This window comes from Protopterus annectens, chromosome 8.part0 (genome assembly GCF_019279795.1).
Source record: "Protopterus annectens isolate FY-2018-M chromosome 8.part0, PAN1.0, whole genome shotgun sequence".
Lineage (NCBI taxonomy): Eukaryota > Metazoa > Chordata > Ceratodontiformes > Protopteridae > Protopterus > Protopterus annectens.
In genome coordinates, this window is record NC_056741.1 from 541,055,330 (window position 1) to 541,074,414 (window position 19,085).

General features: G+C 44.1%; 1 protein-coding gene across 2 annotated transcripts in view; it reads left to right on the forward strand.

The window, feature by feature from the left end:
• The window catches only part of HORMAD1 (HORMA domain containing 1), a 4,208,304-nt gene that overhangs the window by 924,183 nt on the left and 3,265,036 nt on the right, over positions 1–19,085 (forward strand). For both annotated transcript variants that reach the window (XM_044080054.1, XM_044080055.1), the window contains exon 5: positions 1,830–1,866. In XM_044080054.1, coding sequence (XP_043935989.1) covers positions 1,830–1,866 — 37 coding nt within the window. The remainder of the gene's footprint in view (positions 1–1,829; positions 1,867–19,085) is intronic.

Sequence of the window (19,085 nt, forward strand, 5' to 3'; positions counted from 1 at the left end):
TCAAATATTCTCCAGTTCTCTGCAATATTCTGATCAAATACAAGAGGTAAGGGCTTTTGAAATCCATCTGCCATGTTAACACATACCAGTGAAGGGTTTTGCAAATAAGCACAAACATGTACACATACACATATGCCAAACTTTATGCCAGTATTTGTAACTTTGCACTTCTGAAATTATGTTTTTGGGCTTTCGAAACCATGCAGTGGGCTTATTCTGCGAAACAACTCTCTCTAGCACTGTAATATTCTTGAAATTACTGTATTGCAAAAATCACCTCTTATCAGTGTAAAAAACATATCAAATAACTGCCCGATGCTCTGTGTAACTGGGTTTTGTGAAATAAGTCTCTAGCACATTTTCATATTCTTGAAATGATTGTTCTGCTAAAGTAATTTATCACCATTTTAAAAAACATTTCAGATAACTGTACAATACGAACAAACTGGGCAAGAAAAGCCCTAAGTCAATAACATTTTGAAGTAATTACACTTTGCGAATAAACTGTACACAATACACTGAAATCTTCCCAAAATGGCAGTACCTTGCTAGGCAACACTTTACAGTGCAAGCAAACACTCTGTAATGGTGACACTTTGCAAATAGACACACCCAGCTCAATAAACTTTTTGAAATGGCTGTCCTTTAACTGCACTTCATGAAATAGTTGCACTTTGCACACAAGAAACTCTTTAAAATACATACACAGTAATAAGCACACAAAGTAAGAACTTTTACACACTTTGAGATACTTTGAATAACTTCAGTTATGCCCTTGATACAATACAAAGTTGTAGTTATGCCAAAACACAACACTGTCAAAACGTGCACTCGCCTTGTTTTATTTTATGCTCGGTGTTCCCTTTTCTGCCCTTATATTTGTTTTGCTCATTTAATCTCTATTCATGCCCATTGTACCTTTCTTGTGCTCATTTTACTCCGAACATGCCTGTTTTGCCCCAAACACATTTGTTTTGCTTTAAACACACTCATTTTATTTAAAAAAATGCTCATTTTGCTTTTCTGTTAATTGTTTCATCAAATACTTTTGTTTTAAACATTTCCCTTGGTTAATAAACCTTTTGTGCCTTCCGCTTGTTTAGTAATACGGTTTGTGCCCTTGTTTGCCCTGTTTTATCTTTCTTATAAAATAAACAGCTTGTGCGGTTTCTCATTGCCTTTGATTCTTTTCTGGCTCTTTTTGTGCTCATTTCTTTTTACTTTATCTTCACTGTCATCTCTGCACTTCATGGTTCAGAATATTATTCTCTGCAGTTCCGGTTCTGACACCATTTTGCTCTCTTACTTGGACACACTAGAAGAGTCTGCGTGGGTTATGTTCAATCAGCTTTATTTTATACAAATACATTATGATAGGAGTTTACTGACTTTAACTTAAGTAACTTATATACAAACTAACTACTGCGATCATGCATGCCCTCTGTCTGGCTACTGTCTCAAAATGGCACTAGAAATAGTACATATCTAGCTTTTACACGTGCACGCACAATGTTTGACATGCTTCTTAAAGACACAGCACACCTCACATATGCACTCTGATCCACAATGTTTTTTTTTTTTTTTTTTTTTTGCCATTTTTAAGGATTTTATTAGCAAAGTTTAACAACTGATTAACTATTTAATAAAATATGTCATTTCAATATGTCTAACCATTTACTTAGTTTTCTTCAAGGCACTACCTAAATGGGTTGTGTCTAGTTTTAGTGATATTTTGAGAATGCTAAGAAAATTAGAATAAAATGATATTAAGAATTTCTCACACATTTAAAATTGGCAAAGTAAATTACTGTCTCTTATATCTTTTACAGGATGATGGGATGCTATGATGCGCTGCAGAAACAATATGTAAGTTTAAGTGCACTTAGTCTTTAAAATGAGTTATATAAAAAGCCTTCATTCTGAATAGCATATTCTAACCAGTGCATTTTCTTTATATTATTTAATAGAAAGCAAGAACAATTGCTATATGTGCTAGTATTTGGATAGATATCTTTGACCTGCCTCTTAGATTTTTCATTTGATGATATGTTTGCTTTTGCTATTGCTTGCTAGAAAGATATGTTTATGCATCTGATCTGATGCTGTCTTTTACATCTGTTCCTCAAGCATATGGGATTCAGATTTGACCTCGGATCTGAGTTTAGCCACTGATAAGCTTTGGATCCAGTGCTCAGGCTCTTCCCCTTAATCATAATCCCTGTGTAAGGAGCATGCTACCTCAGATTGCCACCATAAGCGATTGACGGATATTTTGTGCGCAGTTAAGATTTTATAGGTCTACTGTCTTACTTCATTTGGGTTGACTTTCAATATTTTATCCTACATCCTACCCCTCTACCAACATTTTGTGCATATTGCTCTCCTCCCCTCTTTTAATTTTTCTTTTTTTTTTCTTCCCCTCGCTCTTGGCATGGGACTGTATTTAAAAAAAAAAAAAAAAAAAAAGAGGCAGATATCCTCTTAGTGTAATTTACCACCATTAAAAATGTATCTTTGTCTGTGTTTTACTTTTTTCTTCTTCTAGGATGGCAGATAAGCCTAGAGGCTTTTAAAAAAAAGCTATAGCTTGCTCTCACAAGTTGCCAGTCGCAGACATGCACAGCAAGTGCATTTACTGTTTAGGACCATCATACCTCGACATCTCTTGTTCTATTTGTGAGGCGTTTGCCAAATGGACTATTAATAAAAGGAGGAATAAATTTATTTTGAAGAGCATCCTTTAGCCTTCAACAGGAGATAAACCTCATTCTGGACAGGAGGAGTCTACTGCTGCTTCTTCCTCTTCTCTTTCTTCAGCCAAAAAGATATCTGACAAGCCAAAAGAAAGGCGGAGAGATTCAGACAAGGAAAAGAAAAAAGAAAAACGCTAGTTGAAAACTTCTAAGAAAAAGTGTTCAGACCGGACACCCCTGTTGGCTCTGATGCCTAAAATATTGAGATCTTCGGAGCCATTGCTCTTTTCAGATCCTATTAGAAACCTATATACAGCCTAGGTTCTTACCTGGTCTTATCTCACCCAGCCTTCAAGCTCCGGATTTGCAGGACAGACCACATTACCATACCAGGCCACAGGAACCTAGAAGCTGATGTGGACAGGATAATGAAATTTCTTCAGACCTAGATCCAGTTTGGGATCGTTCCACCTTTTTCCGCTGTCATAGCTGGAGGAACTACTTCTTCCCCTCATTTTGTAGTGGCTCTTCCTCCAATTTGACCTCTCGGATTGGAGCCCTTGGATCTGACTCTCACTCAGGACAGATCTGCATTGGAACCAAGAGTCCATACATACTCGACTCTGATGAGTTCTGTGGTGAAGTCTGCTCTGACCTAGTCGGATCTGTCTGAGACTTGCAGCCAAATCATCAACATCAACTCTGACAGGGTAGGATCAGATCTGAGATCTTTGGATCTTTTCCACCCTGTAGGAGCCTCAATGCTTGATAGTTCTGCTCCAGCATCAACTTCAGATCCCAGCCCAGCAGCATCTAGGGTTGAACCACCTTAAAGAGTTTCCGCTTATACAGCGAGGCTCCCTAGATCCGTGTCAAGCTTGGTGTTCAAGACTATTGAGGGAGTATTGGTCCAAATTAGAGAGAAGGCTACCTCCTCGGAATTGGATGCAATCCTCCCCCATAGGATTTCTCATGGTCCACAACTGGTTTGTCTCGTTAGGACAGCCAGTTTCCAGACATCTTGAGTCAGTCCTGCAAGAAGAGACTATGTAAATGTCTGAGTCCTTTCCTGAGCAATGCACAGAAGAGTTACAGAGGAAGCACAAGTGCAAAGGAGGCACTTAGATTCTCCTGAGAAGTCACCTACCACTGAGACTGTCTTTGAGGGAGTGGGTTCTTGTTTGGAGAGATACTCAAACTTCACAGACAGAAAGGGGGTTGGTTTTCCCAAATGCCTTGTCTAGAAGAGTCAGTTTTTCTTGAGGCTTTTGGTTGTGGTCCATTTACTTCTTGGGTAGTCCTCCTGCCTGTTGAGATGATAGACCTGATTTCTGTGTGAAACACAGCTGAGCATATTCCTAAGAATTCCAACAAATTCCTTGTTGCTGTCTAAGACCATCTCCATTGGAGCAAGAGGTCCACGGTAGTTTCCATGACAGTGTCTGTATCCACCAAGAAGGAACTTGCAGAAGGAAATTCCTTTGTCCATCCATCAGGGAATTGCATATATTGTACAGATTTGGGAAGCATGTTTACACCTCATCTACATTTTCACTGAAAGCATTTAATTACTTGGCACATGTCAAGTGTTTCCAGAGAAATTTGGTGAAGGAAATTGCCAAATCTCTCCCAGGGACCTTGTCTGTGGATCAAAGAAAATCTATTGATTTATAGTTGGCTACCCTAGAGTCTTTAACCAGTACCTCTATGTGCCTCACCTCTAATGACACAGAAGGTACATCTAGAGCACCTAGCACAGGTATTTCTATAGGGAGGCATGCCTGGATGTGGCTTTCTGACTTTGCGGAACATTTGAAGGCATCCTTTGTCAATGCCTCATTTAATGGATCAACTCTTTTTGGTCCCAAAGTTAAAGAGACTATCTCATGAAGTGAGAAAAATGGTAAATCCCTATCTGCTGTAGGGATCAAATAGTCCACCTCTCAAAGGACCTTCTCCAGAAAACAGAAGTGAGGCAAGAAAATTGTTTTTGTAAATTCCAGGGATTTACATTTGATATATGTGGAGAGAGAGCCTGTCCCCCCTTAAGGCAGAGAAGGAAACTTTTTTAATGGATATTTCCCAAGGGGCAGATGTAGCCTGCAAAATCAAGGCTTTTGAGGTCCTTTCTCGGAGAAGCCTTTCCAGTGTTCCTGAATGGTTACCAGACTGTCGCATTCTGGACGTAGTCGGAGGAACCTTATCCCTGCACCCAACAACATGGATGGCCATCACTCAAGACAAATGGAGGCAAAGGATCATTACCCAGAGGCTGTTTCATTCCCTTCCATACCCTTCCTCCATTCCTGAAAAGATTTCCTTAAGTTCCACCTCCATAAAGGGAAGAAGCCACTTCAGAAATAAGAAAGATTTTAAGAAATTGAGTGATCTAAGAAGCCCCTCCAAACCAGAGAGAATCCAAAATTTCTAAAGTTTTTTTTTAATATCAAAGAAAAGCAGAGACCTTAGACCAATTTTGGACGTAAGCTGCTTGAAAAAGTTTGTGAAGCAAATTAAATTCTGGATGGTCGTGGTTTAGTCCATTCTTCCCCTTCTGGGGAAGAATGTCTGGATGTGTTCAGTAAATCTTCAAGATGCTTGCTACAACATAAAAATGGGCAGACTCTCCAGGACGTATCTTCTCTTCCAGCTGGTAGGCAGTTATTTCCAATTCAGAACTCTACCCTTTGGTCTCACTACAGCCCCGCTCCCCTGTGTTTACCATGTGCATGGCGATAGTGGCAGCTCATCTGTGACTGCTGGGTTTCCAGGTATTCCCATATTTGGACAACTATCTCATTATCACCCGTCCCAGGAATCTACTCATTCAAGCCAGAGACTCCTTGCTCCAACTGTGTACAGACCTAGGGATTATAATGAATCTAACAAAATCCAAGCCACAACCATTTCCGTTACTAGTTTATCTGAGCACTTCTAGATGCAAAATGTCAGCTAGCAAGGCTTCCTTAGACAAGAGTTACATCACTTCACCAACAAGCCCAGGACATTTTATCCCATCAGAAGTCAGCAACAAAACTAATTATTTGCCTTCTGGATTCCATGACTGTATGTATCACATTAATTCCCCTTGCCAGACTCTACATGCAGGTACTTCAGTGGGCTCTGCTGGTTCAGTGGTCAAACAATCCATGTCTTTTCATTTGTCACTAATGAACATTTGCAGAACACACATACAGTGATAGCTGTAATCTCCATGTTCTACAAGGATATCTTTTCATTCTTCTTTCCCCCCCCAAGCCACAGTGACCACAGATGCTTCCCAACTTGGGGGGGGGGGGGCATTATCTGGGGAAAACTGTCCATGGTACATGGTCCCAAACAGCGGCCAGTCTACACATTGGTGTACAGTGTATTGGAGATTAAAGCAGTTCTCTTTGTGTTGCAAGCTTTTCAGAACTCTTGCCCTTTGGGTGTGATTTCTATCAAGACAGACAACATGGCAGTTGTTTAGTACATCATGAAACTGGAAGGAACCAAATCTTATCTTTTGTGTCGAGATGCCATAAGAATGTGACAGCGGGTGATATCTTCTCACTGCTTTCTAATAGCAATGCATGTCTTGGGGAAATCCTGTAGCCTTGGGGACAGGTTGAGCACATTGATTCAAATCTCTCACAAGTGGTCCCTCAATTCATTAGTAATGAAGTGGATTTTCAGTCATTGGGTCTGCCCTTGCTGTGATCTCCTTACCTGTCCCCACAACCCCAAATGCAGCAAGTTTGTTGCTATAATTCCCTGAGAGGGGAAGTCACCCAGGGATGCTCTAAATCATTCTTGTCTTCTAGGTTTTCATCTTCAGTTGTTCACATTTTTTCTTCTTCCCAAAAGTCCTCTACTAGGAAAATTTATAAATGCAAGTGGAAAATCTTCAGTAATGACACTAGACCCAACCCAATTTGATTTTGTCAAGTGTGTCATGCTTACTCAGCCTGGTGGATATTTTTGAGAAAGTCACAAAAGCAATGGATGAGGGCATAATGGTTCACACTGCTTACCTTGACCTGGCCAAGACATTTGACAAAATACCCCACTTGGACATTGTTCACAAACTAAAGAAGTTAGATGCAAACCCTTATGTCACCCTGTGGATAGCCACCTGGCTCACAAACAGAACCCAGGAAGTTAGCACTGGGGAGTCCAGCACTATGAAGAGGTCAGTCACAAGCAGAGTCCCTCAGGGATCGGTCCTGGGACTGCTCCTTTTTGGAATTTAATTCAGTGAAGTCAAGGCCAATGGCACTGGCCTCTGACTGACTAAATTTGCAGATGATTGCAAATTAGGAGCTGTCATTGAATTCTCTACCAATACAAATGTTCTCCAGGAAGGGCTGACACAGGCAAACAACTGGTGTCAGAGCTATGGACTAAAATTAAATGCCAGGAAATGCATAATTGTATAATTCGGGAAGTCATCCACCCCTGGTAACTGTCATATTGACAACACACCCTAAGAGTTGACCCAGTAGTCAGGGACTTAGGGACACACATAGACAGTAATCTACACTTTGACCATCATGTGTTTACAGCAGTGAGGAAATGACTCTGTGTTGTGCAACATATAAACTAATGTACAGCATTTAAGTCCAAGGAAGTCATTGTTCCACTGTATTCGGCATTCATCAGACCTATCATTGAGTACAGTGCTCCCTTTGGCTGTAGGAGCCGATCGAGATCACTTCATCACCTCCGACTGTTTCCTTGATACGCTTGGTTATGACCTGCCTCAAAGTCACAGATTCGAGGTTGTCTCGGGGGGGGGGGGGGATTTTTTGAGCTTTCTCTTCCAGCTCAGTCCCGATTCCCCCTTCAGAATAGGAGGCTCTGGCCCCCCTGAAGGGGTCTGCTTCAGCCCCAAGGGGGGGACTCCTTCGGAGGGTTGGAGGAGCCCTTTGGCTTTTGAAGTTGTGGAGAAGGTTTTTTTTCCCACACCTGGGAGAGCCTTGGCTTGCACCTTCTTGTAACTTCCCTTTCCTCATTCTAGTCTGATGTCTAAGACCTCAAGTCTGCCATGTGGAGAGACAGGCCTGGAAAGCCTATACAACCTCCCTTCTGTGAATCCCTGAGAGTCTTCTGACACCACCCGGAGCGTCCCACCAAGGAGGTCCCCGGAAGAGGTTGTGTAAGATGAGGCATATAGATTCCCCTTGTGGAATCCCTCACCACCCACTGATATTGAAGAAGGAGAAGGGTCCCCCTAGTCACCAGCAGACGAAGTCTCCTTTGGAGACATTCTAGAAATCCTGCCCCAGAGAGGTGGCTGGTCTGTCCAAAAACCTTCCACATAGGAATTGGTCCTGTGGGAGGCTTTCGGGTCCAGGTCATCTACTACCTGTTGTCTCCTCCTGCTGACCCACTAATCGAGCTAGTGTCAACTAGGACACGGAAGGAGCCAGATACTGTAGAGCTGATCTTCAAGTGGATGGACAAGTTTTTTGAGTGCCTCCTCGAACAAGACGTTTTTTACAAATGGTATCCCTGTAGATGCTATGATTTTTGTGGCAGCTACTAAGAAGGAGCTCACACAAGAGAGCTCTTCTGTCCACCTTCCCAACAGAGAATCAAGAGCGCTGGACAGATTTCAGAAAACAGTTTATGCCTCTTCCACATTTACCTTGAGGGCGTTAAACTACCTATCGCATTTCACTAGACTGCAAAAGGATCTGGTGAAGGAACTCTCTAGCTTGTCCCCAGGGTCCATGTCTGCAGAGGAACAGATGACCTCTTCCTCCAGGCTGGCCACCCTCCAGTCACTGACTAATGTGTCTATGAGGCTGATATTCCGTGCTGCAGAGGGTACCTCAAGGGCGGCCTGTTCTGGCATTGCCATAAGGTGCCATGCTTGGATGAGGCTCTGTGACTTTGCGAACCCTTCAAACAGTCCTTTATCAATTCCCTCTGTGGTAGCTTCACCTTGTTTGTGCCTATGGTTTGTAGCACACTTTCCCACAGTGAGAAGGACGGAAAGACCCTAACTGCCATTAGGATCCATTTTTCTACCCCACAAAGGTCCTTTTCCATGAACGAGGGTGGGAGTAAAAAGATGTGGTTTTGTAAGTCGCAGGGTTCTTTTCAGGATGCGCAGGGAGATTTTTTTCCCCCAGGGCTAGAGGAGTGAACAACCAGAATGGAAGATGCTGCCCATGAAGCCGAGGGGGTCCACAGAATCAATAGTCACAAGAAACTTTCTCGGACTGCCTTCCAGCGCTCCTGAACGGTTGCCCAGCTGCCTTCCTCTGGCAGTCAGGGAGGTGCTTCTCCGTGCACATAGCAGCCTGGGAGGTCATTGCAAACGATCGGTGGGTGCTAAGGATAGTATCCAGAGGATACTACATTCCCTTTTTAGAAACTCCCAAACATAAAATTGCTTCCCCGATGTTCCACGTAGTCAGAAGGAGTATGCGGTCTTAGAAATCAAAAAACTGCTAAGCAAGAGTCATCCAAAAACACCCCCACCCCCCCGATCAAACCAGATCTGGTGTTTACTCCAAGTTTTTGTAATGCCCAAAAAAACAGGGGACTTGCTGCCAATTCTAGACTTGGCCACCTTGAACAAGTCGGTGAAACACAAAGTTCTGGTTGGTCACAATTCAGTCCGTCTCACCTCTTCTGAAAATGAACAACTGGATGTGCTCCGTAGACCTGAATGACGGGTACTGCCACATAAAGATGGATAGATGCTCCAAGCAATATCTGTGTTTCAGAGTGGGAGCCAGTCGCTGCCAATTCAGATCACTCTCGTTTGGCCTCACCACACCCCCTAGGGTGTTCACCAAATGTTTGGCAGTGGTGGCAACACACCTCAGGCTGCAAGGCTTCCAGATTTTTCCTTATCTGGATGACTGGCTTCTGAATGCGTCAGTCATGCATCTACTGATTCTACCAGGGATTATCTTTACATTTCACTCCTCTCCTAGGAATCACAGCCAGTCTTCAGAAAACTCAGCTGCAGCCAGTTCAGGTTATAAATTTTATTGGAGAGCTTCTGGACACAAGAGTATCACAAGCCTTTCTAACTACAGAGACAATTACAAATTTAAGACTTAAGGTCAGACAGATTGTGGCTATCTCAACTCCTCTGGCCAGCTTGATTCTCAGAGTGTTGGGCTTTATGGCTGCCACTATAGCTCTTCTGCCAATTGCATGCCTACATATGCGGATCCTGCAATGGATGTAGAGGCCCAGTGGTCTCTTCACAGGAATCCCTTGAGTTTTCCCATCAAACTCTCTCAAGTAGGCAAGGATTCTGTGCTTTGATGGCTCTACTCTGCAGATGTTTCTCAAGGACTGCCATTTATTTTTCCTCCCCCAAACTCCGTAGAGACCAAGGACGCCTTCCAGATGTGGTGGGGGGACATTATCTGTGTCAGATAATTCAAGACATGTGGATGCCCCAGGAAACCAGCTTGCATATCAGTGTACTGGCGATGAAGGCAGTTTTTCTACCCTTGCAAGATCTTAACAGCCTTCTGCCTCCTGGATCTATTGCTATACAAACAGACAACATGTCTGTGGTGTGGTAGATCAACAAGCGGGGGAATCAGGTCCAACCCCCTGTGTTGGGGACCATTAAGGGTGTGGCAGTGGGTGATCTCTACCAGCCACTTTCTGATAGCAACACACATTCCAGGAGAGTCCACCATATTAGCTGACAGGCTCAACCAAGTGATACTCATGCCTCACGAGTGGTCTTTAAATCAGTCTACGGCAAATTTGTTCTTTTGGAAATGAGGTCAGCCTTGCTGCAATCTGTTTGTTTCCCCTCTCAGCAATAAGTGCAGCAGGTACTTTGCCTTGATTCCTTCTCAGGGACGGTCACCCAGAGACACTGTAGTCCATGCTTGGCCTCCCGGTCTTCTGTACACCTTCCGTCTTACCATTAATTCCCAAGTTTTACAGAAGGCTCTCGGGTTGAAGAGCAAGGTAATCCTCAGTGCCTCCTTCTGGCCCCAACAAACCTGGTTCACCTTTCTTTGGTCGCACCTGATATACTCACCATTGAGGTTGAAGCCGATCCCAGACCTTCTTTCTCACCCGTTAGGGTATCCCCAACCATATCTTCATGGTTTGAAACTAACCACATGTTTTTTCCAGTTCTGATGATGGCAAAATATCTCAGGTTTTCATCCCCTGTCCAAAGAATCCTGATCTCCTCCCTTTGGTCTTCAGCCAGCAGGATTTATAAAAGTAAATAGAAAAAGTTTTCCATTTGGGCACAGCAGAAACAGGTAGACCCCTTTATGGCTCTTATTGTGGTCATTTTGGATTTTTTTGGCTTCCCTTTTCCACCATGGTGCTAAGTACTCCGCCATTAAGGTCCAGCTTGCAGGTATTTCCAATAGTCATTTAGGCCTGGATTCTCCCCCCCCCCCCTGGCATCGTCTAAACTTTGTAAAGACTTTTTGCTTCATCCATCGGTCAAAGGCTCTACCCCACCATGGGATCTGACTATGGTTCTGCAAGCATTGGTTCATCCTCCCTTAGAGACAGCGGCTACAGTCTACTTAAAATCTCTGTCTTGGAAGACTCATTTTCTAGTGGCTATCACCTGTGCGAAAAGAGTGTCCGAACTTTAAGCTCTTTCTTCTAAATTCCCATACTGAATTTTTCACAAAGACAGGGTAACCTTACATATAAACCCATCCTTTTTGCCTAAGGTAGCCAAGGAGGGGAACATTAATCAATCAGTCTTCCTGTCTTTTTCCCAAATTATCAGAACAGAGGAGAGTACATCCTTCATTTGCTAGATGTACATAGACAATTAAGTTTCTGTTTAGACACAACCATATCCTTCAGGAAATGTGAGCAGTTGTTCATTTAGAATCTCAAGCTAGGAGAATGGCTGGTCGGAACTGAGACCCACAGGTTAATGAAAATGAAGATGGACAACACAAATGGAATGTTATGGTAAGAACATAACTTCTTTTTTGAACCTGCTGATGTGGTTGACCTAAAGTTTTTATCATGGAAGACCTTGTTTTTGGTTGCTGTAACTTCTGCCAGGAGAATGTCTGAGTTGCATGCCATGTCCTCAAAACCTCCTTGCCTAATGTTTCACAAAGACAGAGTGTACCTATAAACCAACTCCCTTTTTCCCCTAAGGTGTCTTCTGAATCATCTATTAATCAGTCCATGAATCTCCTAGTGTTCTTTAAAATTTGTTCATACAGGGTTGAATATACATTACATTTGCTAGAGGTTCATCTTTAGTTGCGTTTTTACTTCATTGAACAAAACCTTTCAGAAAATCTGACCAATTATTTGTATCCTTTTCCACTACTAAGTTAGGAAAAGGAGTATCCAAAGCCACCCACTCACCTTGTTTGTCTCATTGCATATCTTATGTCTATCAAGAAAAAGTTTGTCACTTCCTACAATTCCAAAAGCTCATTCCACTATATCTGTTGCTTCATCTAAAGCCTTCTTTTCTAGTGCACCAATTGAGGAAATTTGTTCTATGCTTGCCTGGTCCAAGGTTCATAATTTCATCTCAACCTACAAATTAGATAAACAGTCTAGATCTAGAGCCTCTTTTGGTTCTGCTTTGCTCCAGAATATCCTTCCATAAGACCATCAAATTAATAAAGTAGCTGGGGACTCTGTTCCATATGTTAAGGAATGGACAGAAATTACAACATCAGATACAAAAGTTGTGTACTCGCTAGAACAATAGATCTGTGTTGTCTGTTTCCGTCCTTTGTCAGCTACCCACCATTCCCCTTCCTTTTATGTGTATAGTTTCTCACATTGTCATACTGGGATGACTCTAGTTGATTTAGCCCTGGCTCCTGGAGGTTCTTACTCTCTCTCTCTACCTACAGACTGATAGTGCTTAAGTGAGATAATTCTTTGTCTGCTAACTTAATTTGGCTAAATATCTGTGTTTGGTGGCCAAGCTCGATCTGAGTTAGCTCGCTCCTTACACTTGGATTATGGGTAAGGAGAGGAGCTTGAGCACTGAGACCAAAGTTTAGAAGTGGCTGAAGTCAGATTCAAGTTTGGATCTAAAACTCATATATTGAGGAAGGATGGAAACAGAAAACACAGATCTACATTATGGTGAATACATAACTTTCATTTATCATATGTTTCTGATCAGGTGCTGAGTATGGTATATCAGATGCCTTACTGAATGGTATATATGAACTATGGAAACTTAACAATAAACATTCTCCTGAAAGGATCCCTGGTTTGTTATTAGATCCAGTGTCTTCCCCATCTGGCTTCAACCTTTGGGATTGGATCTGGCTCAGATCCGACACTGGCCAAGTCCTTCAGACTTCCAGCTCACCAGACTCCACCTCCCTTACCCACAATCTCCAGCTCCTCAACCAACCTTCCAGATCTAGGTTGCCGCCATGCCTGTTAGCAGTTTGGTCCAGCTCCGCGTCAGCATATCTTTTGCTTAATAGCCTTTTGGGTGGTAGTTTTTGTCTTTAGTGTTGTTTCCTTACACTAGTTAGTGTTTGTAGTTGTAGAGTTTTACTGTAGGTAGATAGGTAGCTAGATTAGGACTTGAAGTGTGGGTGTGTGTGTGTGTGTGTGTGTGTGTGTGTGTGTGTGTGTGTGTGTGTGTGTGTGTAGTGTTACATTGGGCTTTCCTGTCGTTTTTTGTGTACTATAGGTTCATAGATGTTTACTAGGCTAACAACCACAAGGGCCTTTTTAAGCCTAGCTATGCATCTCAAATCTCTGACAAGTTCTGATACCCTTGGTAAGTGTAAGTAGGGGCTTGAAAGATGAAGCATTTACAAGCTAGGGCCTGGGAGATGAACCACTTACAGGTTGCCTGTGTCTATTAGAGACACAGATGCCAAGCCAGGGATGATTTTTCTGTTCCTCATCCAATTATCCAAGTTGCACTTAAATTGGGTTAGGGAGGAACTCTGCTTCACGTGGACAGGGGCTTGTTCCAGAGACAGGGTAATCTTTAGGATACATACCTGTCTCTCCAGCAGATCCTATTTATATCACAGGCAAGGTTTAAGTTTTAGAATGTATAATTCTGATGCTGTTCGTTTTGTGAATATGCATGAGGTACATCAGAGTGGGGTCTGACAATGCCCTGTATGTCAGCATAGATCTCCCTTCAAAAACCTGTGGGAGGCAGAATACAGGGATAGAGCCGTGAAGTGCTCTGCATAGGATATTTTACTTAAGCCCTGTATTCTTTTAGTGAGGAACCTCTGTGGACATTCCAGTTGTTGGATATACCTGGTTAGGTACATACCAAAGGGGGCATTGTACTCAATGAGTTAAGGTTAAACTTAAGTTTTTAGAATGTGTAATTCTGATGCTGTTTGTTTTGTGGATATGCAGAAGGTACATCAGAGTGGGGTCTGACAATGAGACTTCCCATACTCTGAAACAGGCTACTCATCTATGTCAAGCAAAGTTCTTCATTAGCACTTTTCAAGAAAAATCTTGATGAGTGGATGGGAAATAGGAAATACACCCTGGGGATCACTTCTGTGTCTCTGCTCGACAGTGGCACAGGAAAATAACTTTCTTGGGTGGCGTAAGCCAGGGGACCTTGTTGGCTAGACTTACGTAGGCCCTTGGGCTGATAGCCTAGTACCTACCTATGAACCTATGATAGATCCGATGAATGCCAAATACACTGGAGCAATGACTTCTTTGGACTTAGATGGCATACCTTTGTTTATAAGTTTGCAACATAGAATGATTTATCTGATATTGTTAATCCTCGTTCATTCCTTACGCATGGGGTATCGGTTCCGAGCTTGGAACCGAGCCGTCCATTTTCCAAGCTTGCGTCACCTTCAAACTCTTGAGCAAAACTCTTACCCACAATTCCCCTCTCCCTGTTATCTCAGATTTCGTTTGCCGTGTTGCCATCTGGTCGTGTCAAGCTACTTCTCTTGAGCTAAGTACAGTCAGTTGTTGTTTAATTGCTTTACAAATTACTTTTCTGTCAAAAGAGTTGATATTTTATTGTCTCTTGCCCTATCGCATTTAGCGTTCATAGTTTCCTCAGGTTTTTTCTGTCCTTTACATCCCCTTTTTAACACAAGGTCATTTTCTCCTTACCATCGTTGGAAATCCCTTTTCTTTTCTCTTTCATACCTTCGGGTAGCCTCTTGTACCATTGTTGGTACTTTTCTATTTGTTAATATGGCAGATAAAAAGGGTAGTCCGGGATTTAAGTGGTGTTCGATTGTGGATACAAACTGCCTACTTGTGATGCACACTCTTTATGTGTTTATTGTTTGGGAGCTTCCCATTTATCTGTTGAACCACCTTGTTCTATTTGTGAGAACTTTTCTAATAGAACTTTGTTAGAAAGGAAAAACAAGCTGATACTGAAGGGACTTCCAAAATCTCCCTTTTCAGAGGCTATTTCTAGGTCAGAGGTCTCAAACCCTCCAAAAGTCCATAAGAAAATGGATGTTTCTTCTAAGGCTAAATCCTTGCCTTCGTCCCCCGCTGGGGACTCTCACCAACCCAAACCTAAAAAGGCTAAAATTTCGGCTCTGGAGCTCTCTCAGTCAGCCCCAGTGCTTTCGGTGCCCAGACCTTTGGCACCGAGACCTTTGGCTCCATTAGTAATTTCGGCTGCGTCCTCTCCTGCAGCCTTCTACATATCGGCACAGAGGAGTTTCTTGGTTCAGACCATTACCACTGTATCGGCACTGACCGTTCAGTCGGCACAGACCTTGACCGTGTCGGCTCCAAGATCTTCCTCGGAACCGAAGCCTTTATTGTTGACTTCAGTTTTGTCGGTTCCAGCTTCGGCACCGACAACCACTTCGCACGGATCCCTGTGTCGGTGCAGACTATGACATCGGCACTGATGACTTCTTCGTGCAGACTATAGTAGTTCAGTCTTTCTCGGCACCGTTGTCCTTGGTGCGGTCAGATGAGATGGGCACTGAGTCTGCCTCTTTTGTGGACAGGCCTGTTTTTCCATCAGTCTCTGTGAGGTCCAGTAGATGTCTTTCGGAACATGATGTGTTGCGTCTTGTGGACCAGGCATTCTTGGCCAGAGGTATTCCACCCCAGGAACTATCCCTGGGAGGTGATCACCCATCTCCAAAGACACCTTCTTATTCTCCTCCTTCATTGCCTTTGAAGTCCATGGATATAGTACAGTCCTCCCCTTCTCCGGTTCCCTTTATGGATCTCACTAAGAAACCGCAGTTGCCTTCATGGCAGGAAAGTTTTGCTACGGCCCAGGATGTCAGCTGTGACACGCATAGCTTGCTGCTCCACAGCCATCCAGGGACTCCGAGTCGGCAGACTGAGCCACTTAGGGAGGAGTGCCCCTGTCCTAGACATACACTCCTCTCCGGGTGGACCAGCCTTCCAACTGATGGAGAAGGCTTTCGCTGCTGCTGGCGATACCGGACTGTCTATACCTCTGCCCTCTTCTGGTACACTGGTTTCACAAGTCGTACCTTAAGGACACCGGGTACAAGGGCCTCAGGACATATTCCCTCAGGAATCCCATTTTCCATTGTCTTCCCCAGCTTCTCCCGCTGAGGATGTCCACCGGAAAAGTTCATGTAAGAGGAAGCACATGGACTCCGCAGAGGAGTCCCTCACCGAAGACACAGATTTCGATGAGGGGGAAGGATCCCCTTAGTCACCATCTGAGGTATCCTTTGGCGATACCCTTGAAATTCTGAAACAGAGAGGTGACTGGCAGCCCTCTAATCCGACCCCTGAGGAATCTGTGTTTCTGCAGGCCTTTCGCACCTGGCCCCCTACCTCCTGGGTTACTCCACCTGTTGATGAGCTTGTCAAGTTCATTGTGCAGCGTGCTTGGAAGGCCCCTGATGCTTTTGAAGCTATTCCCCAGAGGCCAGATAAGATCTTGTCCCCTCCTGCTTCAGATCCCCATTGGTCCAAAGGTCTTCCTGTAGATGCTTTGGTGGTGGCAGCCGCAACAAAAAAGGATCTGGCAGAAGAAGAAAGCCAGACTGTCCATCCGCCTAACAGAGAGTCCTGGGCCCTGGACAGAATAGGAAAACGCACCTTTGCTTCAGCTACTTTTATTATCAGGTTCCTGAATTATATGGCACATTTTACCAGGCTTCAAAGGGATCCGGTTTCTGAGCTCTCTGAAACCTTGGCTGGTGCAGTGTCTGATGAGGTCCGTGACAAAGTGGCCTCAAAGCTGGCCACCATTGAGTCTGTATCTAACTCCTCTATGCGATTGATATCTCACACATCAGAAGGAGCAGCTAGAGTGGCGGGTTCAGCTGCGATCATGAGATGACACGCCTGGATGCGCTTGTGCAACTTCGCGGAACGTTTTAAGTCTTCCTTTCTTAATGCCCCCATTTAGCCCTCTTGGTGTTTTGGGCCCAAAGTTAAAAGCACACTGGCCAGATGTAAACAAGACGGTAAGACCCTTTCTGCTGTAGGTGTCCGTTATTCTTCCCCTCAACGTGCTTTCTCCCGAAACCAAAAGAGTGGGAAGATATGGTTCAAGAAATCTCAGGGTCCTTTCCGTGACACACAGGCCAAGTTCTCCACCAGAGGCAGAGGGGGAAACTCACAGGGAAGACGCTCCTTTTGGGGCAGAGGAGGACCGTGTAACTAGGGTTCCAGGGAACCTTTCCCTGGTCAATCCTACCAGCGCTCCTGAAGAGCGGTGTAACTCCCTTCCTTTGGAGGTGGTTTGGGGACATTTCTCCTTGTCCCTTCTGCCTGGCTAACCATCACAACTGATTCTTGAGTACAAAGGATCATAACCAGAGGTTATCATATCCCCTTCGATCTTTGTCCCGTCCCTTCAAAAAATCTTCCCGACGTTCAAAGGGAAGAAGCAGCACTAGAGATAGAAAAGCTGCTAAGAAAAAGAGTCATCCAAATAGTCCCACCAGACCAGATAGGATCCGGATTCTACTCAAGACTATTTTTGGTGCAAAAGAAAACCGGGGACTGGAGACCAATTTTGGATCTCAGTGTATTGAACAAGTTTGTGAGAGTACAAAAATTTCGGATGGTCAGTATATAGTCTATCCTTCCGCTTTTGGAAAAAGACGATTGGATGTGATCTATAGACCTTCAAGATGCGTACTACCACATAAAGGTGGATAGGCCATCAAGAAGATTTCTGCGCTTCTGTGCGGGAGCCAGTCACTACCAGTTCAGAGTACTGCCCTTTGGACTCTCCACAGCCCCCAGAGTGTTCACAAAGTGCATGGCAGTTTTCACAGCTCACTTGCGACTTCAAGGATTCCAAGTGTTTCCATACTAAGATGACTGGCTCATTTCCGACCCCTCCAGACATCTACTGGAAAAAACCCTGGCATACTGTCTCCTCGCTGCTCAAAGGCTAGGCGTAACCATAAACTGGCAGAAATCCAATCTCACCCCATCTCAGTCAACAGAATTCATAGAGGTTATCTTGGACACAAAAAAACTGCAGAGCTGCTATTCCAGAGCACAGAATTTTAAGGATAAAGCAACAACTAATTCCAGTCCTTTCAAAGGAAAAATCCATGGCTCACTCGGTTCTACAGCTGTTGGGTTCCATGGCAGCCTCCATCACCATTGTTCCCCTGGCCAGGTTTCACATGAGGCTTCTACAATAGCTACTGCTCACCCAGTGGTATCCTTTTCAGCATTTTCTTTCAGCCATGATTTAAGTAACCCACAGGTGCAAACAGGATTTAAATTGGTGGATGACACACAGTCTCTCACAATGGTCTCACCCCTTTCCCCCCAGCAACCCAAGGCCACAGTGACCACGGACGTCTCCCTGATGGGGTGGGGTGGGGGGCTATGTCAGGAACAGACAGTCCAAGGCACTTGGTCCCAGCTGGAGGCACATCTGCATATAAATGTTCTAGAGCTGAGGGTGGTGCTTCTGGTGTTGTAAGCATTCCATCCCCTGCTGCCATCTGGGGCAATTGTGATTCAATCAGACAACATGGCGGTGGTCTGGTACATCAGCAAGCAAGGTGGAACCAAATCTTACCCCCTTTGTCGAGAGGCCATGAGGATATGGCAATGGGCGATGGCTACCAACCGTTTTCTTCTAGCAGCGCACATTCCCGGGAGTTTCAACGTGATAGCAGACAGACTCAGCAGGTGCATTCTGCAACCTCACGAGTGGTCCCTGAATCTCTCGATAGCGGTGGAGATCTTCCACCGCTGGGGCCGTCATTGCTGCGACCTCTTTGCATCCCCGACCAACTACAAATGCAGCAACTACTTCGCCTTGATTCCCCCTCCGGGACAGTCACCCAGGGACAGTCTAGTCCACGATTGGCCCTCAGGTCTTCTCTACGCATTTCCGCCCTTTCCTCTCATTCCCCAGTTTCTGAAGAAAGCCCGGCGGTTGAAGAGCAAGGTAATCCTCATAGTATCATGTTGGCCACGACATATTTGGTTCCCATT